At 38.3% G+C, this 27,285-nt stretch overlaps 1 protein-coding gene across 20 annotated transcripts in view; it reads left to right on the plus strand.

Annotated features, from left to right (window-relative positions):
- KDM4C (lysine demethylase 4C) overlaps positions 1-27,285 on the plus strand; it is a 428,186-nt gene that overhangs the window by 12,495 nt on the left and 388,406 nt on the right. For 14 of the 20 annotated variants that reach the window (XR_006710195.1, XM_045468815.1, XM_045468824.1 and 11 more), the window contains one exon: positions 25,624-25,785. The exons of 2 other annotated variants lie outside the window; for them this stretch is intronic. Coding sequence is in view for 17 of the 18 variants with exons in the window: in XM_045468815.1 (XP_045324771.1) it covers positions 25,642-25,785 (144 nt within the window). In the remaining variant the exon portion in view is untranslated. Of the gene's footprint in view, positions 1-11,110; positions 11,211-25,623; positions 25,786-27,285 lie in introns of all 20 variants that reach the window. 4 more of the 20 variants (XM_045468819.1, XM_045468822.1, XM_045468829.1 and 1 more) reach the window with 2 other exon arrangements.

Genomic DNA, 27,285 nt, shown 5'->3' on the forward strand with positions numbered 1-27,285 from the left:
TCTCAAAATAAAATAAAATAAAATAAAATAAAATAAAATAAAATAAAAATTCAAAAAGAATAAGTCAAGGAGAAGCATTGGGTAACAGATTATGATTTTCCTTTATGCTTTTATGATTATATTTGTGATTATTATAGTTTTGTTAAATATTTGAGATTTTGAGGAAAGTTAAACTCATCTAAATAGACACTGAAAATACTTTCATGTGTTTAGATGTGTTTGCATGTAAAAGAATTCCTGTATTGGTATTAAGATTAAGAGAATATATGATCAACAAATACCTGTGCGAGGTATAGCATTGCATACAGGATGAGAATATAGTAAACGCTTTTTCTGTAAGCTTGATTTTTTTGGAGAGCTAGTTGCTGAAAAATGTGCAAATTGTCGTGGTTCTTTAAAATAGTGTTCTTTGTATTCATTAATAATGAAACAAGTAAGAAGTGTCAGATTATTGTGTCTGATGTTTTCCAATCCTTTTTGCTCCCCTGCTCAGTATAGCTGATACCATGTATGGCTTGTGTGATTGTGAATCTTTAGAAATAATTTCAGAGTTTGCATATAAAATTGCATTTTGATGTTTTATGTATGAAACAAATAATGAGTGATTTACCTGGCCTCTCATGAGTTCTTCTGATAGGCCTAAATGGTTTAGGTAATCTCAGATGTATATGCAAAATGGGCTTTACTGTAGAGCCGGTGGTAGTGATATGGGTTCTACCCCAGACATTGATTGGGTCTGCGCCAGGCCAGGAATTGCACAGTTGGTACAGTTCAGAAATCAGCTGAGGGGCTGGCCAGTAAGCTTGCCTCAGGGTGCTGGGCTGTGCGGTGGGCAACACAAGGCCAGTAGTTGCCCAGGTACTGCTGCAGGTGTCTTGGGTCTGGGCATTGGGACCTGGGAGACTCAGGTAGGTCTTGCCTGTGCCAGGAAGTGTTCCCTCCTTTGCAGGTCTTGGACGGAGACAATCTAAGCCCTCCAAGCCCTGCAAGATTCTTAGAACTCACGATTATGTGCAGTGCAAGTTTTGCAAACTTGAAATTGCTTTATTTCCTTTAGCTGTTTTGTGTGTCCTTATCAATCCTTCTGCATAATAATAGGGATTTAGAAAGCCAATCAGATTTCTAAATTCACACTCATAGGGGAACAGCCCTTTTTTGCTATTTATGCAGAAATGGTAGTTAGCATTGACTGCATAATTTTTTGGTACTGTCTGTACCCATATTTTACTATAATTTTGTGATTTTCCTAAACTTGGAATTAACAGAGAATGAGTTTTTTTTTTTTTTTTAATTCAAATTTTAGAAAACTTTAGAATTTCTCTTTTTAAGCCCTTTTCGTAAAGGTCATGAATCTCAATCAGATACAAATTTGAATGTTTTAAAAATTATTTCTACCTTCTTCATAACTTTTAAAGCATTTTTTGTTCCATGCTTAGATGTTTTATTGATATACAGGCTAAAGATTATGTTTGGCTTTAAATTTAAAATAGTAGGTTTAGAAGGAGAGTTCAGTGGTAAAGAAAATATTGGTCATTTTTACTTAGTATTTTCTATTCTTAAAAAAAAAAACTTAATGCCAAGATGATGCTTTCTCTGCCTTTTGATCATTGTCTGTCAGGTAATTTACTGTTAAATGTAATATCCATATTACTTTAGAATATCTTTTACTTTCCTCAAAAGGATTTAACATTGTGTCTGCATTTATACTGAGTTTTTTTCTTTTTTTTGACCGTATTCTCTGTACTTTGAAACATTGAATTGTAAGATCTGACATTTTCCTGCATTGCAATATGAGAAATTGCTTTTATGAAACACGATAAGCTACTTTCTAGATAAACAGATTTATTATTTAGAATCACTGCTATTTGTGAACTTTCTTTTCCTCTGCCATTAATGATTCATTTATGTCAAAATTTCCTCTCAGATCAAAAGTATTGGTAGGATACATAGTTCACATAGCTAGGAAAGATTTTTATCCTAGTGTGCAAATGATTTTCTACACAAATTATCTTTTTTTTAAGTTTATTTATTTTCAGAGAGAGAGAGAGAGAGAGAGAGAGCGAGAGCGAGAGAGAGCACACACAAGCAGGAGGGGTACAGAGAGAAGGAGAGACAGAATCCCAAGCAGGCTCCATGCCATCAGTGCCGAACTTTATGTGGGGCTTGAACTCACCAACTGTGAGATCGAGACCTGAGCCAAGATTGAGAGTTGGATGCTTAACTGACTGTGCCACCCAGGTGCTCCTACTCAAATGATCTTTTAGTGTTAAAATCATTGTTGATGTTGTAGTTGATGATTATTTAAAAGTTAGTTATTTTACCAAAAGAGCCACACTTTATTAATCTGTAAATTTAAAGGTATTTATAGTTATGTTGTTGGTTGTATAGCAGAGTAGACTAAGAGAAGGAAACCCAAGCAATTTATTGCCACTTTAAGAGCTTGAATACAAACACAGAGCCTAATTACGGACTTTTCAATTAAAATAATGTCACAAAATACGGTTAGAAAACAGCTTAAAGCTGTTGAGGTCTTTACTGGCCATGCAGGTCTGTCTTACTTTTGGTACATTTAATGTACAAAAATATGGAATTGCCAAAATTAAAAGCTGGGAGTGATTGTTTGGTATTACAAAAAGATTGTTTATATTAAATAATGATTTTAGCATAGAAGTTTATTAAACATTTTTTTTGGTTTAATTTAAAGTATCTTTTTCAATTTTCTAACTATTTTCAGAAGTATATCATTTCTGTTATTTCATAAATGTAAAAAAGGTTTTCTGTAATGCATGAGGCATGCAAAAGACAGGGGACAGTCCTATGAATGTATCCAGATATTATGTGATGCTCTTGTATCCCATCTTTTTTCCTTCAGCAACCTTGTCCTGATTTTTGTGTTTAGTATTCCCTTGCTTTATCAATTTTTTTCAATTAAAAAATATTTTTATTTTTATTGTTATTATTATTTTTAAGTAAACTCTATCCCTAATGTGGAGCTCTAACTCATATGACATGAAGAGCAAGAGTTGCATGCTCTACTGACTAAGCCAGCCAGGTGACCCAGTATTCCCTTGCTTTAAAAAAATGGATTTATTTTATATGCATTTAATTAAGAACAGATTAAATTTTATTTTTTAGGTTTGTAAAAATAGACATATGGTTTGAGTAGCCTAAGACTTTCTGTGGTTCATATGTATTGTTGAGAGTAGTTTTGGTTTGTTAATTTTCACTGCTGTATAATATTCCACGGTTGAATATACTCTTATCTAGCGATCTTCTGTAAATGAACATTTTAGTTGCTTTCAATTTTTAGCTATTACAAAAATGCTGTTGTGAACATTATTGTACAATGTCTATTATTGAACATACACTGTAGTTTCTTTAGGCCCCAGAGCAGGGTTTTTGAACCTTTGCACAGCTGACATTTAGGGTTGGATAATTCTTTGTTGTGGGTGCTTTCTTATGCATTGTATGTTAAGCAGCGTCTCTGGCCTATGCCCACTAGACGCCAATAACACTCCTCCGGTTGTGACAAACAAAAATAACCACAGACATTGTTAGTTTCCCCAAGGGGACAAAAATCACCCCTGGTTGGGAACCATTGTTGCCTTTGACTGATGAACAATTTAAACTTATCTTAAAAGTTTCACGCATATGGGGATTTAAAATTTATCTTTTAATTTATAATTTAAGAAACTCCTCGGTTTTGGTAAATATTTGTGCCACAAAAATAAAAGCTCTTACTATTGGGTCCCTCGGTAAACTTTAGAAGTATATGGGAGCCCTGAGACTAAAAAGTTTGAGAATGTTGATCTAGGCTTCCAATTCCTCACTTACAGAATAGGGTTAATAATAATACTTCTCTTGTTAGGGCTGTTGGGAAGATTAAATGAATTACTATTTTCTATGTTAGTGTGTTATTGTGTGCTCCCTATCTCCTGTAGAAGGACAGCTCACCTTTTTTTGACCCAGATGCTATTTATTTTAAAGGCCCATCTCAAACCCACCTCTTCACTGTGCCTTTTCCCACAGTGCCCATCTGTGGTCTTTTCTTTTCTCTAGGAACTCTTATAGCATTTATGTTTGTACCCTGAATTTGACTCAGAAGTACATACTGTCTTGTATTGTCGACTTTTCTAGGATTCCTTAGCCTTCTGGATTTTCAGTTTCTGACAAAGGGAAGGAATTGCTGGTCAATTGTCCAATCTTTTATTACTATTGTTGTTTTCCTTCTGAGTTTGGTCAAGCTAGGTGTCGATTATCCTGGGAGGAATTCTTTTTACTTTTGGATTCTGTACCAGAGCTAGATGGAAGCATATTTTAAGCACCGCAGACTCCCTTTCTACCTCCCTGTCCATTTAATCCTCTACAGCAAAATCTCAGCAATATCTATAATTATCTTTTCAAAGCTATGTGACCTTGAGTAAGTTTGTTATCTTTTTGATTGATAATTAATTGTAAACTGTTGTTCTGCCATTACGTGATACAAAGATTCTTCCTTCTGCTTTGGCTTGGACATACCTCTTTTGGGATTGTCTCAGAATGACTTTGTAATCTCTTCTGTTACCTTTTCTGTAGTGAGTGTAGCTCTTTCAGTAGTCAATGCCTGTGTTTTGCACTTTCGAGATGGCTCTCTTATCTTAAGAAAGTTATTTTTTTCTTCCTTCTTATTGCCTCCAGGTCCTTGAAGTTAAATAGTTTTATCAGGCAACTTCTTTGATTAATCTTTGTATTTAGCTGTAGAAACAGAGCTGTCATTTGACGGAATGAATGATTTAGGAGGGATAGGCAGTAAGACCTGAAAATCTATGTGCTTTGGAGGAAAATGATGGGACTAGTTATCTTACATAACTAGTAGATCATGCTTTGAAGTTAGAGTGATTTGCAATCAGAAGCCATTTTTACTGAGAGAAAGATTCATTAAGAATGTTACATTTGGAAAATTTATCTATTTAAGTAGAGGATGGGGGTATTGTAGAGTTAAAAGCTTGGAAATCAGGAAGGTGTTGGTTAAATAAGGACTTGAGCTTGAGTAAGTTACTTGATCTTTGTTAATGTAAATAATTAGTTTCTTCCATCCCTCTATCCTTTGTCCCTTCCTCTCTCTTACATACAACATTGTGACCATGAAGGTGTTAGAGATCATATAGTTTATTGGTTTCCAGACTTCTGGATTTGAAAAAATAAGTTGGATTGACATAGGCTTGCCAACTTTTAATTTCCTTTCCTTTTTTTTTTTTTTGGGTCAACTTTTTCTAAAAAAAAAAAAAAAAGTATCAAAGAAAACTTACTATCTATTCCTACTGTCCAAAAAATATCAACAAAGTAGAAAGCATTCTTTGAGAATAAAACTGGAACTTTATGAAAAATTAGAGCACTTTCATTCTTATTTTTCAGAGGACTGGTGGAACCACTGTTCACCAGTTGTAGGAACATTGAACTTGTTCAATTTCCCAAGTTTACGGGTTACTGAGACTTAACATTAACAAAGATGAGGTGCTTAGGTGAAGTCACTGTGCTATTGATGGAGGCACAGTTCAGCTCACTTCTGTGGCTGTGATCAAATCCAGTAACTCTTATTTTTTGGGTTCATGTGTGATATATTTTTGAGAGTGATAGGAGCTGTGGATTCTTATCTTGGATAAAAAACAATGGATAGGAATAGCATGAGGACCGGAAAGACTACTTTATTATACATGAGGCCATGAAAAACTTAGGCAAATACATTTGCATGGACAGTTTTCCAGAGAAGTATAAATTCTGAAACAGATTCAAGAAGGAGTAGCAATATTATGGCAGATGGTAGCTACACTTATTGTGGTAAACATTTCATAATATATATATTATTGTTGAATCAATATTTTGTACATCTGAAGTGAATCTAATATTGGGTATCAACTCTACTTCAATAAAACACACACACACACACACACACACACACACACACACACACTAAAACACACACAAAACAAGAAGTAGTAGAAACATACCATTTAAGAGAATTGATTCTGTAGTTATAAGTCTTACTGCAAAGAAAATGCCAGGTTCAGATGGTTTTTCAGGCTAGTTCTACAAAGTATTCAAATAATACTTAATTCTAACCCTAACAAAGTCAAAGTTTGTCTCTTTTAGGAACACTGCCTGCCTCATTTTTTCAGGTTGATACATCCTAATGCCAGCATTAGACAAGGATAGTGTGAATAAGGAAAATTATAAGCTAGCCTCACTTAGGAAGACAGAATATGAAACCTTAAATATTATATTAGTACAGATAATTGTAGTGTGATATGGCATCAGGTGTATTCTAGTAATATAGGTTAGTTCAACATTAGAATCATATATATTTTTTAAAGTTTATTTATTTTGAGAGAGAAAGCATGAGTGGGGGAGGGGCAGAGAGAGAGGGGGGAGAGAGAGAGAATCCCAAGTAGTTTCTACACTGTCAGAATTGAGCCCAGTGTGGAGCTCAAAACCATTGACCATAAGATCATGACCTGAGCTGAAGTCAGACGCTTAGCCAATTGAGCCACCCAGGTACCCCAACTTTAGAATCATATTTAATTGCAATAATAGATAAAAGAAAATCCATTGTAACAGGTACAGAAAAAGCATTTGATAAAATTTAACATCTATTTGTGATTTGAAAGCAAAACAAAAACAACAAAAAATCTCCTGGAGAAGGGAATAGAGTAGAACTTTTCTAACCTGTTAAAGGGTACTTATACATAGTAAGAATTTTGAAGACTAAAGGTTAGAAGCATTCCCTGTATATATACATACATATATATACATACATATATACATACACACACACACATATATATATAACTTTATTTTTTATTTTTTAAAATTTACATCCAAATTAGTTAGCATATAGTGCAACAATGTTTTCAGGAGTAGATTCCTTAGTGCTCCTTACCCATTTAGCCCATTCCCCCTCCCACAACCCCTCCAGTAACCCTCAGTTTGTTCTCCATATTTATGGGTCTCTTCTGTTTTGTCCCCCTCCCTGTTTTTATATTACTTTTGTTTTCCTTCCCTTATGTTCATCTGTTTTGTCTCTTAAAGTCCTCATATGAGTGCAGTCATATGATTTTTGTCATTCTCTGACTGACTAATTTCATTTAGCATAATACCCTCCAGTTCCATCCATGTAGTTGCAAATGGCAAGATTTCATTGTTTTTGATTGCTGAGTAATACTCCATTGTATATATATACCACATTTTCCTTATCCATTCATCCGTTGGTGGACATTTGGGCTCTTTGAATACTTTGGCTATTGTTGATAGTGCTGCTATAAACATGGGGGTGCATGTGTCCCTTCGAAACAGCACACCTGTATCCCGTGGATAAATGCCTAGTAGTGCAATTGCTGGGTTGTAGGGTAGTTCTATTTTTAATTTTTGAGGAACCTCCATACTGTTTTCCAGAGTGGCTGCACCAGTTTGAATTCCCACCAGCAGTGCAAAAGAGATCCTCTTTCTCCACATCCTTGTCAACATCTGTTGTTGCCTGAGTTGTTAATGTTAGCCATTCTGACAGGTGTAAGGTATCTCATTGTGGTTTTGATTTTTATTTCCCTGATGATGAGTGATGTTGAGCATTTTTTCATGTGTCGGTTGACCATCTGGATATCTTCCTTGGAGAAGTGTCTATTCATGTCTTTTGCCCATTTCTTCACTGGATTATTTGTTTTTGGGTGTTGAGTTTGATAAGTTCTTTATAGATTTTGGATACTAACACTTTATCTGATATGTCATTTGCAAATATCTTCTCTCATTCCTTTGGTTGCCTTTTAGTTTTGCTGGTTGTTCCCTTCACTGTGCAGGAGCTTTTTATTTTGATGAGGTCCCAGTAGTTCATTTTTGCTTTTATTTCGCTTGCCTCCAGAGACGTGTTGAGTAAGAAGTTGCTGTGGCCCAGATCAAAGAGGTTTTTGCCTACTTTCTCCTCGAGGATTTTGATGGCTTCCTGTCTTACATTGAGGTCTTTCATCCATTTTGAGTTTATTTTTGTGTATGGCATAACAAAGTGGTCCAGGTTCATTTTTCTGCATGTTACTGTCCAGTTTTCCCAGCACCACTTGCTGAAGAGACTATCTTTATTCCATTGGATATTCTTTCCTGCTTTGTCAAAGATTATTTGGCCATACATTTGTCGGTCCATTTCTGGGTTCTCTATTGTGTTCTGTTGATCTGAGTGTCTGTTCTTGTGCCAGTACCATACTGTCTTGATGATTATAGCTTTGTAGTATAGCTTGAAGTCTCGGATTATGATGCCTCCTGCTTTGGTTTTCTTTTTCAAGATCGCTTTGGCTGTTCGGGGTCTTTTCTGGTTCCATGCAAATTTTAGGATTATTTGTTCTAGCTCTGTGAAGAATGCTGGTATTACTTTGATAGGGATTGCATTGAATATGTAGATGCTTTGGGTAGTGTTGACATTTTAACAATATTTTTCTTCCTATCCAGGAGCATGGGATCTTTTTCCATTTTCTTGTGTCTTCTTCAGTGTCTTTCATAAGCTTTCTATAGTCTTCAGTGTATAGATTTCTCACTTCTTTGGTTAGATTTATTCCTAGGTATCTTATGGTTTTTTGTGCAACTGTAAATGGGATCGATTCCTTGATTTCTCTTTCTGTTGCTTCATTGTTGGTGTATAGGAATGCAACTGATTTCTGTGCATTGATTTTATATCCTGCAACTTTGCTGAATTCATGAATCAATTCTAGAAGTTTTTTGGTGGAATCTTTTGGGTTTTCCATATAGAATATCATGTCATCTGTGAAGAGTGAATGTCTGACATCCTCCTGGCTGATTTGGATGCCTTTTATTTCTTTGTGTTGTCTGATTGCAGAGGCTAGAAGCATTCCCTGTATATTAAGACATTCCCCTGTCATTACTTCTCTTTAGCACTAGGGTGTCCTAGACAGGTCAGTAAAGGAGAAAGAGAAATAAAAAGAATAAGTTTTATGAAGGAAACAACAAAAAAGCACTATTCTCAGATAATTTTCACATGATAGACAAATTAGTGGAAATGAGAGGACTAGGGTAGCTGGATATGAGATCAATTTAAAAATTAATGACATATTATATGCCAGCAACAAAAGGAAAAATTCTTAGCTTAAAAAATATACCAAGATGAAAAATGTTGTATTTATTTATTTATTTATTTATTTATTTATTTATTTATTTATTTAACATATATTCATTTTTGAGAGACAGAACATGAGCAGGGGAGGGGCAGAGACAGAGGGAGACACAGAATCTGAAGCAGGCTCCAGGCTCTGAACTGTTAGCACAGAACCTGACACGGGGCCCGAACTTACAAACTGTGAGATCATGACCTGAGCTGAAGTTGGATGCTTAACTGACTGGGCCACCCAGAAAATGTTCAATTTAAAACAAATACACGTTCTATTTAAATGTTAAAACAAAATGACTGAATACTTAAAAAATTAAAGACAAAGAAAGGCTCTGGAAATATCCCACATTAAAGAATACTAAAGAGACATGACAGCTACATGCATTTTCTAATCCTAGATGGAATTCCCTACTAGAGGGAAAAAAAGGTGTCAAGTATCTTATTTGGTCACTTGACAAAATTGGAACACAGAAATTGGATACAAGTATTGTATCTATGTTAAACTTACTGGAGTTGAAAACTTTATCTATGTAAGACCCCTATTCTTAGGAAATGGGGTAAAGGACCATGATGTATGCAACTTAGTCTTAAATGGTTCAGAAAAAAAAAATTGTGTGTGGGTGATATATTAATGGAAGAAGAGAGATGAGAACACACATTGATAAAGCAGCAAATAGGGTAAAATATTATTAGATGAATCTGGCTTCAGATCATCTGGCTGCAGTATATGCAGGCTTTTTCTTTTATTCTATTCCAGCAATTTTTCTGTAAGTTTGAAGTTCTTCTAAGGAAAAAGTTAAAAAAAAAAAGTAATAATAGCAGTAAGTATAAGAATAAACCCACAAAGTTTTGTGTTTTTCTTTAACTCACATTAGACGCCTTCATTGATTTAACTTTCTTCTAAAGCATGAATGGAGGCTTGGCAGTGTGGAAGAAATAAGGGAAATAGCTATCCTTAGCCATGTGGAAAGACTTTTGACAATTGACCTTTCATTATTATAAGACAGAATGGTTCTTTCCCAAGGTATTGAGTAGTTTTTGTTTTGGTTAAAGATGCCTATTATATAAAAAAAGATACATACATCAATTATTTTATTTCTACTTAAAACTTGTACAATAATTTGCTTATCTTTTGTTGTAAGGCAAAGCCATTTCTTTGAAAGAAGTTTGAAGTCCTGCATTTCCTCTTTTGCATAAACCACACCCAATACAGCATCTACCGCTTTCAGTTTCTATTTTTTCAAAGCAGAGTGAGTGAAACATTTGAAGTAATATGAGCTGGAATCGTAGATTTTACAAATCCTTCTACCCCCTAACGTTTTACTGTTGCAATTCCCACACTTCATTTGATATCCCCCTTCCCTTTTTTAAAAATCATCTCATCTTTACTGGATCACTCCAAAAGATTCAACTTAAATCTTATAGAAACATAACATTGTTGTATTCACACTTCATCTATTTACATAATATTTAATTATGTCAGATAATTAGCACAAGTAGCATAAACTGGATTGGAAATAAACACTTGATTGCTAAGCATGCAATTCAACTGGTACTTAGACATAATAAACATACTCAAGTTTGTACTGTGTGGTGTTTTTCAGAGATAATATATAGTGTGTATCCTTTATCTGGCAAATCTGTTAAATAGAAGGTTATTGAGAGCTTCTACTATAGTAGGCCACTAAGAGTAAGTGGCTGTAGGTGGCTGGTTAGTTTGTTTAGTGGCTCAATTGATAATTTGTACTCAATATTACAGAATGAATTTTGAGTCATTCAAGTTAATTTCATTAAGATATACCAAGGAACTGATTGTTAAGAAAGGATTACTAATAAAAGGCAAGCAGATGTGAAGAAAGCATTCATTTGATTTACATCTGGTATTTTTTCTTTCTTTCTTTCTTTCTTTCTTTCTTTCTTTCTTTCTTTCTTTCTTTCTTTCTTTCTTTCCTTCTTTCTTTTTTTTTAAAGTAGGCTCTATGCCCAGCGTGGAACCCAATGTGGGGCTTGAACGCATGACCCTGAGATCAAGACCTGAGCTGAGATCAAGAGTTGGATGCCCGTACATCTGGTATTTGTATACCAGGTTTCTTTTCCATTCATCATTGTTATCAGCTTGTATTTGATAATTTTATCAGTCATGATTTAGTGACAGATTATGGCTACTGCCCTGGTTAACTTAAGCAGAAATGGATTTGATACTGGAGCTGTTGAAGTTTGGAGAGCAGGCACTGGATGTATCCCAGAACACTACTGCTGGAGGTGCTGCTAACGGATCTGCCATTTCTGCCACAAATAGAAAACTGAAGAATCAGGGTCTGGGATCATAGCACCATGGCTGAAATCTGGGGTGCAGGAGGTTGCTGCTGCATTTGTTTGTTCCATGAACATGCTGTCTTAGTTGTCATCCAGAGATCAGTAATAGTGCCAGGACTGTTCTTAAGAGCTAAATTACCTGTGCTAGTTCTGTTCCAGTAAGAAGAAAACCTTGTGGTCTCCAATTTGTTCCACACTCTGTCCAGTTCTGAATTCAAGCCTCTTCATATTGGAAGAATTTAAAGCATATCTGGAATGCCTTTTGCAATGTAGATTTCAGCTCTTCAGACTACTCAGTCTCTTGCAGATGCAAACTCTTTGAGTGTTTACCCTATGACTTCCATTATGCCTACGATGTCTGAGGCTTGGTTTCTTTCCTTCCTTTTTTCCCCCTCAAATCTCTCTCTGGGGCTATGTGGACTCTCTCTATTCTACTTCTTTCTGCTAATGTCCTTCCTTTGGTCATTCTCTGTTTATGCAAAAGGAAGAAAAATGGCTGTCCCAGCCCTTCATGGCTTCCTCTGTTCCCCAATTCTGAGTTCCTAGGGCAGTAATGGAGCTCGTGCAGGTCAATTGCAGTATGCAGTATTTGGCTGCCTGGGCCACTGCCATGAGTGGGAGAAATTCTTGAGGGAAGGAGGGAAGATGGCTTCCAGGGCTGAGGGGTGGAGGCTTTTTCTGAATGGTCTCATTCAAAGGGCTAAGATATAATTGATTCTCATGATTTTTGGTAGTTATGTTACATAAAGTCACTGAGAATACTGAATTACTGAATACTGAGGGGAAATACAGGGTTAGATTTCTGTGAGGCTTTGATCACACATTTTTGTCAACTGAGCTATATGTCAATCACCTTGTTTTATGTGTATTTCTGTTTTTTTTTTTTTAATGTTTATTTTTTTGAGAGAGGAGGGAGAGTATGAGCTGGGGAGGGGCAGAGAGAGAGTGAGAGAGAGAATTCCAAGCAGGCTTCGCACTGCCAGCACAGCGCCCGACGCAGGGCTCAAACCCACCAACTGTGAGATCATGACCTGAGGGGAAATCACCTGAGCCACCCAGGCACCCCTGTATATTTCTGTTTTAAAGCCACCTTATTTAATATATAATTGTTGATTCACTAATGTTGAACCCATGCCAGCAGCACTATAACTTATGCCTGAAGTTACATAACCTAGTATGTTTGTCATAGGGCACATTATAGCTTTCTTGCACTTAGGAACTTATGCTTGGGGACTGTTTTAAGCAGCTAAATCACCAATAAGAAACAGAAAAAATGCAAATACCACTGGCACTAAAGAGAGTGCAAAAATATATTTGTTTACAGTTTGAGGACTGAAACAAGAGGGAGCATGTCCTTGTTTGACCTCTGCTGAAGGGATGTGCATATTGGCTGATTCAAATATTTCAATACTGCGAATGTTTATGAATGGCCATGCAGGTGCCACAAGTATTGGTTTGGGGGTTACAGATAAATTTTAGCAAGTAGGTGAATTTGCAAATGCTGAAACCAGGAATAATGAGGGATGACTGTGTATATATGGAGTGAGGGTGAGAAGAACATTAAAAATGACCATTAGTTGGTGGGGAGTGTTGCCAGGAAAGGCTTCATAATGGAGTCTACGTGTGAGATAACCCTGACCTGTAGTATTACAGCCACTTGTGTGCATGTTCCCTCATGCACTTGTAAGCTCTGAGGATTGTGCTGGTCAGTGCTGGCTGAAAAAGGCAGAGCAGGACCATGGATGGATTGAATGAACTAGGATTGGGACTGTGGGGTAGAGAAGCAGATTTTAGAGGAAGGATTCCTTTTTATTCCTAGTAACTTTTGGATTAAGTTTTCTCTCTGTTGAGTTTGAGAATCGTCTAAAAATGGCTCTGCCTACTAGGCATTTAGATTTGCTGGACTTGGATTTAGGGGAGAGAGGTCCTTGTTTGCATATTTCTGAAGCATTGGTAAGGACAGTTGGATGACAGTGTCTGTCTGTGACTGATGGAAAGGGAAGACAACCACAGAAAGAACCTTGTGGTATACCATTTGTGAAAGATTTGGCTCTGGAGGAGTGCAGAAAGGAGTTCAGGGTGGAGGGTGGAGTTAACCATGAGCGAGTGAATGGAGGATGGTATATGTCCTCCCCATCTGCAGTAGCTGTACCAGGGGAGGACTTATTCAGTTTTAAAGGCTACAAAGAGACTGGGAAGAGGACTAAAGACAGCATGTAGCCAATAGCAATTAGAAAGTCATGGGGGCACCTGGGTGGCTCAGTCGGTTAAGTGACCGACTTCGGCTCAGGTCATGATCTCACAGTTCGTGAGTTCAAGCCCTGTGTCGGGCTCTGTGCTGGCAGCTCAGAGCCTGGAGCCTGCTTCTGATTCTGTGTCTCCCCCTCTCTCTGCCCCTCCCCTGCTCATGCTCTGTCTCTCTCTGCCTCAAAAATAAATAAAAACATTAAAAAAAAATTTATAAATAAAAAAAAGAAAGTCACTGGCAACCTTACCCAGAGTGATTTCAATGCACTGGTGGATGGAGATGTCAGATTGCAGCAGGACTGATGATTGAATAGATGGAGTGGACAACGTGAGTGTAGGCTATTCTCTGTTGGGTTTTGTCTGTGAGGGGTTGTAGAGCAAAGGCTATAGCTGGGGTCTTTCTGGGAGGGGGATGGTGTACAGAGAACCTTTAAAAATTATGTGGGAGAGATTTGAGCATGTGTATAGGCAGTGGGGAAGAAGGTAATAGAAGGGATTTAATTTGAAAAGTTTTTTTTTTTTTTGTAATTTTTTTTTAACATTTTTATTTATTTTTGAGAGACAGAGAGACAAAGCGTGAGGGGGGTGGGCAGAGAGAGAGGGAGACACAGAATCAGAAGCAGGCTCCAGGCTCTGAGCTATCAGCACAGAGCCTGACGTGGGGCTTGAACCCACCAACTGTGAGATCATGACCTGAGCTGAAGTTGGACGCTTAACTGACTGAGCCACCCAGGCACCCCATTTTTTTTTTAAGCCAACATCTGTGTCATTACTGTGTAGCCTGACAATGTGCTAGATTCTTACATTTAACTTCGAACTGAGTACCCATTACAATGCTATAGGGAGGAGTGGTATTAATGAGGAAATAGAGGTCTAGCTTAAGAAACTTTCCAGAGGTCATGTGGTCATTAAGTGGGGGAGACAGGAGGGATAAGAATCCAGTTTTGGGGTTGCCTGACTGGCTCAGTCTGTAAAGCATGCAACTCTCAATCTCAGGGTCATGAGTTCAAGCCCCACATTGGGAATGGTGCCTACTTTAAAAAAAAAAAAAAAGAATCCAGTTCTGTCTGGCTCTGTCTGGCTCTGTCTGCCTCCACCTGGCTGCCTCTTAAGTGAAATAGTCACAATTTGAAAGAAATATACAAGGTGATTTACTTCAACATCCATTGTAATAGTAATTAAAAAAAATATATCATTCTGTTTGGCTGAGATTACCAGTGTGATGTCAATTTAGTTTAAGTGCTGGAAAGCCGAGTAACTGTCACTGGCTACAGTAATCTTTTGTTTAGTCTAGTGCTTCAACCTAAGGATTTGGGCACAGACTAATTAATCAACATGGTTGTGGCCATTGTACTGTTAGAGATGAATGGAAACTTTATCCCAAGGGAAAAAGATAATGGGATTTCTGACAATTAGGTGGTTGTTGTGTTGTGCAAGCTGTGACTGAATAGAATCTATCTTTCCCCAACCCTCATCTCCCATTTTCTAATAGTTGCCTATTTAGTAGAATCTGACTGTTGATAAAGGAACTCTGACATTCTGCCATGGAACTTTACAAGTATAAAATAATAGGTTAGGCAGTTAGAAAAAGTCTGAGTATTGAATCTAAAATGTTCAATGTTCTAATTTATGCCTTTCAAATGAGGATATTCTCAGGTTTATAAGAATGTAGATATGCATATGCATACATATTAAACATATTAAAGACCCTTTATTCTAGTTGTGTTACTGCTCTTTTATAATATTATTATTAAAAAAATTTTTTTTAATGTTTATTTATTTTTGAGAGAGAGAGAGAGACAGAATGTGAGCAGGGGAGGAGCAGAGAGAGAGGGAATCCTAAACAAGCTCCAGGCTCTGAGCTGTCAGCACAGAGCCCGACGCAGGGCTTGAACTCACAAACCATGAGATCATGACCTGAGCCGAAGCCGGACGCTCAACTGACTGAGCCACCCAGGCGCCCCTATAATACTATTTTTTTATTTTGAGTAAGCTCTATGCCCAGCATGTGGCTTGAACTCATGAACGTGAGATAAAGAGTTGCATGCTCTACTGACTGAGCTAGCAAGGCATCCATTGTGTTATTGTTCTTTTAATCTAATTTTTTTCTCCCTTGTTACATTATTGTGCTTTTCTGTGCAAATATCTGGTGGCTGGTTGTTGGTGCATACATATAGTTTTTATCCAATATGTAATGCTCTTTTTATTATCTAACAGTCTTACTTTTCATTGGAATAGCCATATAAGTGATGGTGTATCCTTCTCAGTGTATCTTATCAGGAGGCACATGATATCTAATTTTCTTAGTAGTGATTTAGTTTTGAAGTGATAATGTACTCTCATTAGTCTTTGATAGCTTGCTTGCTTTCTGGAACAACATGTTTTAGTCACATATTATACATTTCTTGTCCCAGACCTGGAACTAGCCTTTTCTTCAAATATCCCTGGTTCTTTTTATTGAAATATAATATTTAGAGACCATAATTTGTGTGCAGTAATTTTTATTACTGTTTTGTCATTGTTTCTATGCCTTTTTCAGTGGGCAGTATTAGAAGATAAACATTTTAAGAGAAAAAAATCTTGAGTTCATGTTGCTATTTCAAATTCTAATGAAAGACTCACTTTTTATGTAATCAAAGGATTTTATATTGGTATCTCTTGATCCTGAGATCAAAACCTGAGCTGAGATCAAGAGTCAGACACTTAACCACTGAGCTACCCAGGGACCCCTATAATGAAAATCTTGATTCCTAATGACGTTAGCATTATTGCTTACTTGCTGTATCTTATAGTGTACTTGTAATAGTTAAAAAAGAGCTAACACTAATATTACTACTAAAAAATCTAACAAAGAAATGTAATTTATATACATTTAAAAAATCATCCTATATCCTAAAATATATCCTGTTAGAATCTACAGCCTAAATACTGTGATTTGAAGTTACTTAAGCAATTCTTTTCCTTGTTTGCTCATGTCACTGACTTATTGTACAGTTAATTTGTTTTTCAGGTGTTAGGCCTGGCTTTTTTTTTTCTTTTTAATTTTGTTTTTAATTTTGTATATCATTTACGTGATTGCTGAGTTAAAACTAGAAAAAGGGCTATACTCATAAAAGTTTTGCTTCCTTACCTGTCTCTTCTTTTCACTATAGGTAACCATTTTTGTGGGTTGGATCTTGCTTCCTATACAAAAAGTAGAACATTATAAACTCTGTTCTGCACGTTGCTTTTTTAATTTAACAGTGTAATTTGGAAATCACCCCAGATCTGTACTTAGAGATCCTTCTCATTCTTTTTATGTTGCCTATACTCTGTTGTTGGAAGTACCACACTGATCCAACCAGACACCTATTGGTGGACACTTAGGGAAGTGTAAGAGATACAAGAACGAAAACCAAGAAATGACTTGTGTCATTAATATCTGACTCAGTGCATTTGAAAAATTGATGCAAGACTGAAGTGGACACATAAATTAGATATTATATATTATAAGATTTAGTGCTGGGAAGAAGTTTGGGGTTTGCAACTAGAATCAATTACACTGTGGGCATTTCATGGAAAGAAAATTGCTTCTCCTGACCCACTCACTGAAGTCTAGACCTCGTTGTAGTCTGACCCAGGAAAGGAATGTTATGTGGGGTGGAGCCAAGAGTGAATATTTGGCAATTTTGCTGGTTTCAACACCTCTTCTGTGTACTTAATTCTGAGAAGATGACACCCTGAGTGCTCCAGTATCTGTTAATCTTGCCAGATCTTTGGTGAACAGGAGAAGGAGAAGCACTGCTCAGTTCGCCCAGGAGGATGATTTCTGCCTGTTTCCATCCACCAAGAGTATAAAGAGTGGTACAGTCAGGATTGTGAGTTGGAAAGAATATAGACTATTGGAAAGAATCTACATGTTTCCTTGGATCACTTCTCTTCAGGAACCTTCTCCTGGGACTCATCCTAGATTCTGTGCAATAAAAGAAAGTTTTGCACAGATTTATCTGTTGCCTTGACTCTTCTTTCCCAGAACTGTCTCCCTGAGTCCAACTTCCCATTCTTACTTCTGATCTCTGTAGGCTGGTAGAGCAAGGTGGACTGCTGATTTGAATGGGACCAAGAAGATTAAAGAAGAGCCCCCTGGGTCTCTGGGAGAGGATTGAGGTCTGGCTTAGGCAAAAAATGATTAATAGACTGAGGATTTTCTTTGCTGTCTTGCTCTCTAACTTAGGGCTCCAGGCCTGTGAGGTCCTGGGATGATAGAAAAGGGAAGAATTTAAAGCCCGATGTCCCTGTTGTGTTTCAGTTCCTAGATAGGCAGTGCTAGTGGTTAATGTGGCATTTTCAGGGTGGTCTGCCAGTTTTCTACCCAACTGAGAAAGATGAAGGAGTCAGATGGAAGGTCAGAGTATTATAGGCTTTACTATTGGTGAAACTGGGTTGGAGAATGTGGTAGGCTACTATGTTCCCATCAATGTGACCCCTGATGCCTGCGTTAGTTTGCTAGGGCTGCCATAACAAATTACCACAGACTTGGATGGCTTAAAACAAGAGAAATTTATTCTCTCACAGTTCTTCAGGCTAGAAGGCCAAAATCAAAGTGTCAGTAGGGCCATGCTTTCTGTAAAGGATTTGGGGAAGAATCTGTTCTGTGCCTTTGTCTTAGCATCTTATATTTGCTGGCATTTCTTGGTTTGTAGCTGCATGACTCCAGTCTGCCTCCCTCTTCACATGGTATTCTTCCCTCTTTGTCCAGCTCTTCTCCTCTTATACAGACACCAGTCATATTGGACTAGGGTCTGCCCTCATGAAGCATGACCTCATCTTAACTTGATTACATCTGCAAAACCCCTGTTTTCAAATAAAGTCACATTCACATGTATTAGGGGTTAGGTTTTAACACATCTTTTGTGGGGACGTAATTCAACTCATAACAATGCCTGACTGAGGCACTCTGCAAGTAGAAGCTTACTTGGCTCACTGTGAGGCCCAAAGTGGGTGAGCTTCCGTGTTGCAATAGAAATGCCAGACTTCCAGGGTGCCTGGGTGGTTCAATTGATTAAGCATCTCACTCTTGATTTCAGCTCAGGTCATGATCTCAGGGTCATGAGATTGAGCCCTGTGTTGGGGCCACGCCCCAGCGTGGAGCCTGCTTGGGATTCTTTCTCTTCCTCTCTCTCTCTCTGCCCCTCCCCAGCTTGCATGCTCGCAGGCTCTCGCTCTCTCTCTCTCTCTCTCTCTCTCTCTCTCAAAATAAATAAACATTTTGTAAAAAAAAAAAAAAAAAAAAAGATGCGAGATTTCCAGCTGCCTCTGGTGGACTTAGCACTTGGGAACTGAAGTAGAGTAGAGTAGTCACACCTGTTCCTTCTGGACCTTGACTGCTAAGTTTCTTTTAAAATCTCACTGTAGGGAGGGAGGAGTGAGGGCTGGCAAGGATGCCTCCAGTGTTCGGGCGAGTGCACATGAGGAAGCATAGGGGAGTGTTCTCTTCTAATATCACATGACTGATAATTGTGCCTTAGTTCATTTTCTTTTTAGCTTAATTATCTGCTTAAATGGTGAGTGCTTTATCTCTTAGGATTGCAGTAGATCCTTAAGTGTTCTCTTCGGAGGCAGTTAGCAGTGCAGACCAGTTCTGTGGGAAGGCATTGTCTAAGAAAATAATACCCCTAAGATGAGAACCATCCGTTTTTATGTTTTTCATAGAAGTTGCTTAAATAAGAGAACAGAAGTTGGAAATACAGCTGTACACAGGAAAGCAATATAGGATATAGATTTACATTTAGCAGGAAATTATCAGCCCCAGTTTCTTTTTTTATTGCCAAATAAAGATACATGATTAAAATAAGAATAGATGTTTGTCCTTCATGATAAGGCAAAATTTTTCAGAAAAGAAGCTTGGGAGAATTACAGAAGTATGAATTAGTGTTAGGCTTTTCTTCACTTAATAAAAAAGATCTTTAGCTCATTAAGAAAAAAATCTTAGGGTATTTACCAGAAATATGACTATTTGGTTTTGGTGGTTTATAAAAACATTGAAGGCTAGCTCTGTAGAAGCAAAACAACAAAGTTGTCATCACAGTATTGCTGTTACTCACTTTGGGGATTCAGTCTCTAAAGAGGGGGAACGTTGAAAAAATGATCATTGTATCACCTTCAGCTGAAAATCATAGGTATATTCTTCCCAAAATATAACAGTCTTTTTCTAAGAATCATTATTGCAAGAGCATTTTAAACCTACTTTTCTGCATGATTCAGAGAAGTAAAAGTAAAGGAGAAAGAAGGGTGGCTGGGAATTTGTGCAGCATGATTAAATTTGGTAGTGATAAATGTGGATTAGGAAAAACTCAAGGAACAGAAAACTTATAAGTTACCTTTTAAGGGTAAAGAATGTAAGGAAGCAACCCAAAAATGAAATGAAAATGGTTATTAACTCCCCCAAAATGATCAGTATCACTAGTATTCAAAACAAAAACAAACAAACAAACAAAAAAAACCCGGAAACTTGGGGCACCTGTATGTTCATTTGGTTAAGATCTGACTCTTGATCTCTGCTCAGGTCACGATCTCATGGTTTGTGGGATCAAGCCCCACATCGGGCTCTGTGCTGATAGCGTAAAGCCTGCTTGGGATTCTCTCTTTCTCTCTCTCTGCCCCTTCTCTGCTCTCTTGCCTCTCCCCCCCCCCCCCAAATAAAGAAACTTAAAAATAAAAAAGCTTAACAATAGACTTTTTTGCCTCTCATTTTGGCAAAGATTAGGGTGGTGGGATTAACGTTAAATTTTTAGATACTTTAGTATATTTCAAATTTTATGATGATCATATATTAACTTTATAGATTGAAAAAGGTCTGAAATATAAGCTAACCAGGTCTTTAGTATATGTACCTGATTTGTAGGTATAACTAGTTTTGTGTAGTCAAGGAATAGTGACACCAGGAGGAGGCAAAGTATATTTCAAAGGCCAGGTAGCAAACTGGGCAGAGATTTAACTCTGATTGCTACTAATTCTCTGCATATATTAATAGTCCTCTGGCTTCAGTTTCTTATCAGAACCATTGTTCTATATTTTAGGCCAAAAATCTTGACTTGTCTGTTTCTCACTTCTATCAGGAAATTCTGTTCCGAATATATCTGCAATCTGATCACTTCTCACTTCCCGCTGCTGGTCAAAGTCACCATTTTATTTTGCCTGGATTGGTGTATATTGCCTCTGTGCTTCCAATCTTGTTTTTGCTTGGTACAGCAGCCAGAATGATGCTGCTCACTGCTCTGCTTAAAATCCTCCAGGAGAGTTACCTTAGAAAGCCGTGTCATCTCCTTGAAATACCTGTTAGAATAGCAAGAATGGGAATGTACAAGAAGGGGAAGAGCCCCAGATTATTTCCCCCAAACTCTCTCTTCTCATCTTCCCTGTCACCATTCTCTTTTTCTTATGAGTTCTAGTCACACTCACATCCTTGCTATTCCTTGAAGAGCCCAAGAGGCTCCTTGCTCTTACTTAGTTCAAAATGCTTTTCTTTCAGATATCTGCATGATTTATTCCCTCTCTCAGGCACCTGAAATGTCTTCCCTCACCTACCCTGTATAAAATAGCTACTCCCTGGTTTCTTCTACAGAGGGCTTATGACTTATTTATTGTCTATTTCACTCCACTCCTTGTTAGGGTTTCTCTTCATCCTTCCTGAATGCCCGCTCAGCAGTTAGGCCTTCAGTAACTGTTGAGTGACTGGCTAGATTTCTCATTTCTTCCCTAGTGGCTTTTTCCTCTGCTGGAGAGCTATGCATACCACCCTTGTTCTTTGGCGAGGGAAAAAGTAAGGCTCTCTTCCAGGTACCAAATATTTCTACAAAGGTAATCTGGGAGCTTCTTCCCCCTTTTCACTGCTCAGATTTTTGTGTTCTATTATTCTTTACCAGTCAAGCAAATGAGTTTGTTTTCTAAGTAACTTTCCTGTGTGTGAGATCAATGCTTTCCTTTTTCCTGCATTTGGTATCATTTTATGTATATACTTTAGCATTTTGTCATTTATTTCTTCATTCGGTTGGCATGTAGTTATTATAGCAGATGTTACAAACCAGGCTGGATCCCAGACTGGAAGTTAGGGCTTAAAGAGACAGTCTGATTTTCCTTTGAGGGGTTTAGAGTTTCAGCGTATGGTCAGAAGTGTCAACCGTTGGGACAGGCAACTGCTATAAGGAATGCAGAGAGGGAGGTCAAAGCAAACAGGATGGTTCACTTAGGCCTACTTGAGAAGGGTTGAGAATCTTGCCAGGTAAGGAGGTAGCTAAAGGCTACTGTGATGGTAGGGAATGGTTTGGGCAAAGGCATGGAGAGTTCTGGTTTGTTGAAGAGAAGCACAAATCGGTGCAAGTTGTTGGAGCTTAAAGTATAATGCAGGCTGTGGTGAGGGACAAGGCCCTGATAGTTATGTAAAGGCTTAATCTAGGCGCTTCTTAAGGATTATGTGTATCCTGTATAGAGGTTAGACTTCCATCCTGCAGCCCATGGATTTGGGCATGTGTATCACATATGAAGGGGGATAGGCGAGGAGGTGGCCTGGAAGGTTTTTTCTTTTGCATGCCTCGTCCCTGAGGCAAGGAGAATATTTTCTGTCATGTATTAATATATCTATATCCATGCAGATTATTTTCTCCTTTATATTAAGTTAATAGTGGGTGGCAGGGTTTAATTTTGATTCTCCTCACATGTACTTTTTGAGATAGATGCTTATTTAAACCTTTACTGAATGATGATCACATCTTTATCTGTAGCCCTGATCTGTTTTAACCTCTTAGTATCCCATAGCATGTTTTCATCTTTAATTTTTTTTTAAATTTTTTAATGTTTATTTATTTTGATAGAGAGACAGAGAGCGAGCAGGGGAGGGACACAGAGAGGGGAAGACACAGACTCCGAAGCAGGCTCCAGGCTCTGAGCTGTCAGCACAGAGCCCGACACTGGGCTCAAACTCACAAACTGGAGATCATGACCTGAGCCGAAGTCGGACGCTCAACCGACTGAGCCACCCAAGCGCCCCAGCATGTTTTCATCTTTATCTATTCCATCCTGTCCCAGTTTTTCTTTTTGTCAGGCAAATTAAAATTATTAAAAAAAAAAAAAAAAAAAAGGAAAGCTTTGTTCTGAGAGTATTTGTGGTTTGGATTGTCAGATGCCAGGCACTGTTACTGCATCTGGAAGTGGGATGGGGCAGGACTCCTTTCTGGGGCAGGCAGGCCAGTGCTTCTTACTCAGTTTTGCACTCCATGTGTATTAGGTGATTAGTAAATGTTGAGGGAATCATCCTGACTATTGTCAGCATAATTAAGTTCATATTTTTATAGCACAGTCTGCTACCTACTTTTTTACTTTGACATCCTGTAAACTTTCCTCTTTTCTTTTTTCTTTTCTTTTCTTTCCACTTTGCTTTGCTTTGCTTTTCTAATTTACATCCAAGTTAGTTAGCCTATAGTGCAACAATGATTTCAGGGGTAGATTCCTTAATGCCCCTTACCCATTTAGTCCATCCCCCCACCTCTCCAGTAATCCTTTGTTTGTTCTCCATATTTAAGAGTCTCTTATGTTTTGTCCCTTTCCCTGTTTTTATATTATTTTTGCTTCCCTTCCCTTATGTTCATCTGTTTTGTCTCTTAAAGTCCTCATATGAGTGAAGTCATATGATATTTGTCTTTCTCTGACTAATTTCGCTTAGCATAATACCCTCTAGTTCCATCCACGTGGTTGCAAACGGCAAGATTTCATTCTTTTTGATTGCCAAATAATACTCCGTTGTGTGTGTGTGTATATATATACACATATATATACCACATCTTCTTTATCCATTCATCCATGGATGGGTATTTAGGCTCTTTCCATACATTGGCTATTGTTGATAGCGATGCTATAAACATTGGGGTGCATGTGTCCCTTTGAAACAGCAACCCTGTGTCCCTTGGATAAATACCTAGTAGTGCAAATACTGGGTTGTAGGGTAGTTCTATTTTTTGTTTTTTGGGGAATCTCCATACTGTTTTCTGGAGTGGCTGCACCAGTTTGCATTCCTACCAGCAGTGCTGCACCAGTTTGAATTCCCACCAGCACTGTGAAAGAGAGGATTCTCCGCATCCTCGCCAACATCTGTTGTTGCCTGAGTTGTTAATGTTAAACATTCTGACAGGTGTGAGTAGTATCTCATTGTGGTTTTGATTTGTATTTCCCTGATGATGGGTGATGTTGAGCATTTTTTCATGTGTCTGTTTGTCCTCTGGGTGTCTTCTTTGGATAAGTGTCTATTCATGTCTTTTGCCCAGTTCTTCACTGGGTTATTTGTTTTTTGGGTTTTGAGTCTGATAAGTTCTTTATAGATTTTTGATACTAACCCTTTATCTGATATGCCATTTGTGAATATCTTCTCCCATTCCGTCAGTTGCCTTTTGGTTTTACTGATTGTTTCCTTTGCTGTGCAGAAACTTTTTATTCTGATGAGGTCCCAATAGTTCATTTTTGCTTTTATTTCCCTGGCTTCTGGAGACGTGTTGAGTAAGAAGTTGCTGCGGCCAAGATCAAAGAGGTTTTTGCCTGCTTTCTCCTTTATGATTTAAAAAAAAAAAATTTTTTTTTTCAATGTTTATTTATTTTTGGGACAGAGAGAGACAGAGCATGGACGGGGGAGGGGCAGAGAGAGAGGGAGACACAGAATTGGAAACAGGCTCCAGGCTCTGAGCCATCAGCCCAGAGCCTGACGCGGGACTCGAACTCACGGACCGCGAGATCGTTACCTGGCTGAAGTCGGACGCTTAACCGACTGCGCCACCCAGGCGCCCCTCCTTGATGATTTTGATGGCTTCCTGTCTTACATTGAGGTCTTTCATCCACTTTGAGTTTATTTTTGTGTATGGTGTAAGAAAGTGGTCCAGGTTCATTCTTCTGCATGTCACTGTCCAGTTTTCCCAGCACCACTTGCTGAAGAGACTGTCTTTATTCCATTGGATATTCTTTCCTTGCTTTGTCAAAGATTGTTTGGCCGTACGTTTGTGGGTCCATTTCTGGGTTCTCTATTGTGTTCTGTTGATCTGAGTGTCTGTTTTTGTGCCAGAACCATACTGTCTTGTGGATTACAGCTTTGTAATACAGCTTGAAGTCCGTCCTATAATCTTTTCTAAGCTCCTGACAAACTAAACTCTCTCTGTCCTTACAGTACTTCCAGGTATTTTCACTGCTTGGAATACTCTTTCTCTTGTCTGGCAAACCTTACACCTTCTAATAAGTCTTAACTGTGTTCCTTTCTGGGGAAGTCATTTCTGAGTAATTTAGGTGGAGTTAGTTACTCCTGCCAGCGTACAGTTTTGTGTTGAGGTTTGTTCTGCCTCTAGACAGTGAGTTTGGATGGTGAAGACAAACCTTATCCATTTCTCTGTCTCCAGTACTTTAGTCTGGTGCTTGGTAGTTTTGCTGAATGGGTAGTTTGTAAATTGTTCTGGGAAAGATTATGACAAGTAGAAGTACACCTAAAGTCAAGTCTGTGCTGGGGATGTTGAACATTGTCCATTCACTACTCAACCTAGACTAGGCCTTTATGCAGGTGCATGTATGACAGGGTGTTTCAGAACTGGTACATAGAAACAACACCTTTTGTAAACTTGTGAAGTTAGAAAATTTGTTCTTACTAGGAAGGATTTTGAGTAGGCAAGTAATACAATCAGGTCAGTGATTGAATCACAGAAATAGGAAGTTGGGAGGAGGAAGATTAGAGGCTGGCTTTTCCCCCAGGAGTCCAGGGAGAGATAAGGAAGTCTCCTCAATGATGTGGTAGAGGGAATGGTAAATAAAGGAGAAGAGTTCCTCCTGGGAATGCTTATATGCTTTTTGGGAGAAATGACCGCCAACCTTAAGCACACAATAATTCAGTGCTGATGACTGCATCATCTCCTCTGCAGAGACTGCCCTAAACCATCATGGAGGTGGCTGAGGTAGAGAGTCCTCTGAACCCCAGCTGTAAGATCATGACCTTCAGACCCTCCATGGAGGAGTTCCGGGAGTTCAACAAATACCTCGCGTACATGGAGTCTAAAGGAGCCCATCGAGCGGGTCTTGCAAAGGTGATTATCCTCAGATCCTTTAAGCCAAAAACAATCACTTGGCCTTTCATTTATGCTCTTAGTTTTCATGATATGGGAGATTGTTTATTCCAAAGGAAGATATTTGCAAATTTTTTTCTTGTTAACCATGCAGGGCATTTGATTTCTTCACAGAATAATTATCTTATTTTTCAGTTAACTATTTATGCTAGGTTATGTTCTAGGGATTTTTTTTATTTTAATTAAAAAATTTTTTTTAATTTAAACAAAACAAAACAAGAATGGCTCCTAGAAACTAAAGATATCCATGTACGGGGCTCCAGAGGGGTGAGAACTATTCCTTCAACCCTAGGTGACCACTAATCTACTTTCTTTCTCTGTAGATTTGCCTGTTTTCATTTCTTTTCAGTTACTTGCTTAGCAAGTGTGGAGAGTGCTTGCTACATACCAGGCCTGATGCCAGGTGCTGGGGGGTATGATGGGATAGAACAGACCATGTTTCTGCCCCCGTTGAGCATATATTGTAGTGGTAGCCTCTTTGGGTGGTGAAATAAGGACATTTAAGCAGAGACCCAAAAGATATAAAGAAACCAAGATGTGGGGACACAAAGAATAGCAGGTCCAGAGGCCTGGAGGCTGACCTGAGCTTCAAGTGTGAGAGGAAGGTGGTCTGTGGAATTGGGGCTCAGTGAGCAGGGGAAGAAGTTGGTAAGTAAGGTGAGGGCCCTTGAAGGGACCAGATCATACTGGGCTTGCCTGGCCTTAGTAAGGATTGGGGGTTTATTCTCAGTGCAATGGGAAGCATTGGTGGGCTTAAAGCAGAGGAGTGGAGGACATGGTGGCTATTTGTATGTTTGTTGTTTTTGTGTCATTATTTTGAAAATGTCACAATGGCTCCTGCATGAAGAATGGATGTGAGGAGACAGAGTGGATACAGGGACTCCTGCCAAGGGTAGTTGTGATATACTGAGGGTCACAGAAAGCACTGAGGAATGCATTGCAGGTTTGTACCCATAGACCCAAAGTTAGAACTCTGTTTTTCTTAATGTTTATTTTTGAGAGAGAGAGACAGACATGAGAATGGTTGGGGCAGAGAGAGATGAAGTCACAGAATCTGAAGCAGGCTCCAGGCTCTGAGCTGTCAGCACAGAGCCTGATGTGGGGTTTGAACTCACAAGCTGTGAGATCATGACCTGAGCTGAAGTCGGACACTCAACCAACTGAGCCACCCAGGTGCCCCCCCCCAAAGTTACAATTTTGAAAGAGAGATCGTCTATATAATTCATCCTTTGATCTCAACCTAAGATGGATTTTCTGTCCTTTCTATAATGGAAATATATTTCAATCAGAAAGCTTCCCTCATAAGAGGCTGGGGGTGAGGGAGGGAAAAATTTTACCTCAGAAGAGTATATTTTATTGCACTTACTTCATTTTATTATTCTAAATGTTAAACTTGTAATCTGGGTTTCTGTAGATTTGTCAGCATCACCTCATAAGTTCCTGAGCCCTGTCAGAGCCTGC

This window comes from Leopardus geoffroyi, chromosome D4 (genome assembly GCF_018350155.1).
Source record: "Leopardus geoffroyi isolate Oge1 chromosome D4, O.geoffroyi_Oge1_pat1.0, whole genome shotgun sequence".
In the NCBI taxonomy this organism is placed as follows: domain Eukaryota; kingdom Metazoa; phylum Chordata; class Mammalia; order Carnivora; family Felidae; genus Leopardus; species Leopardus geoffroyi.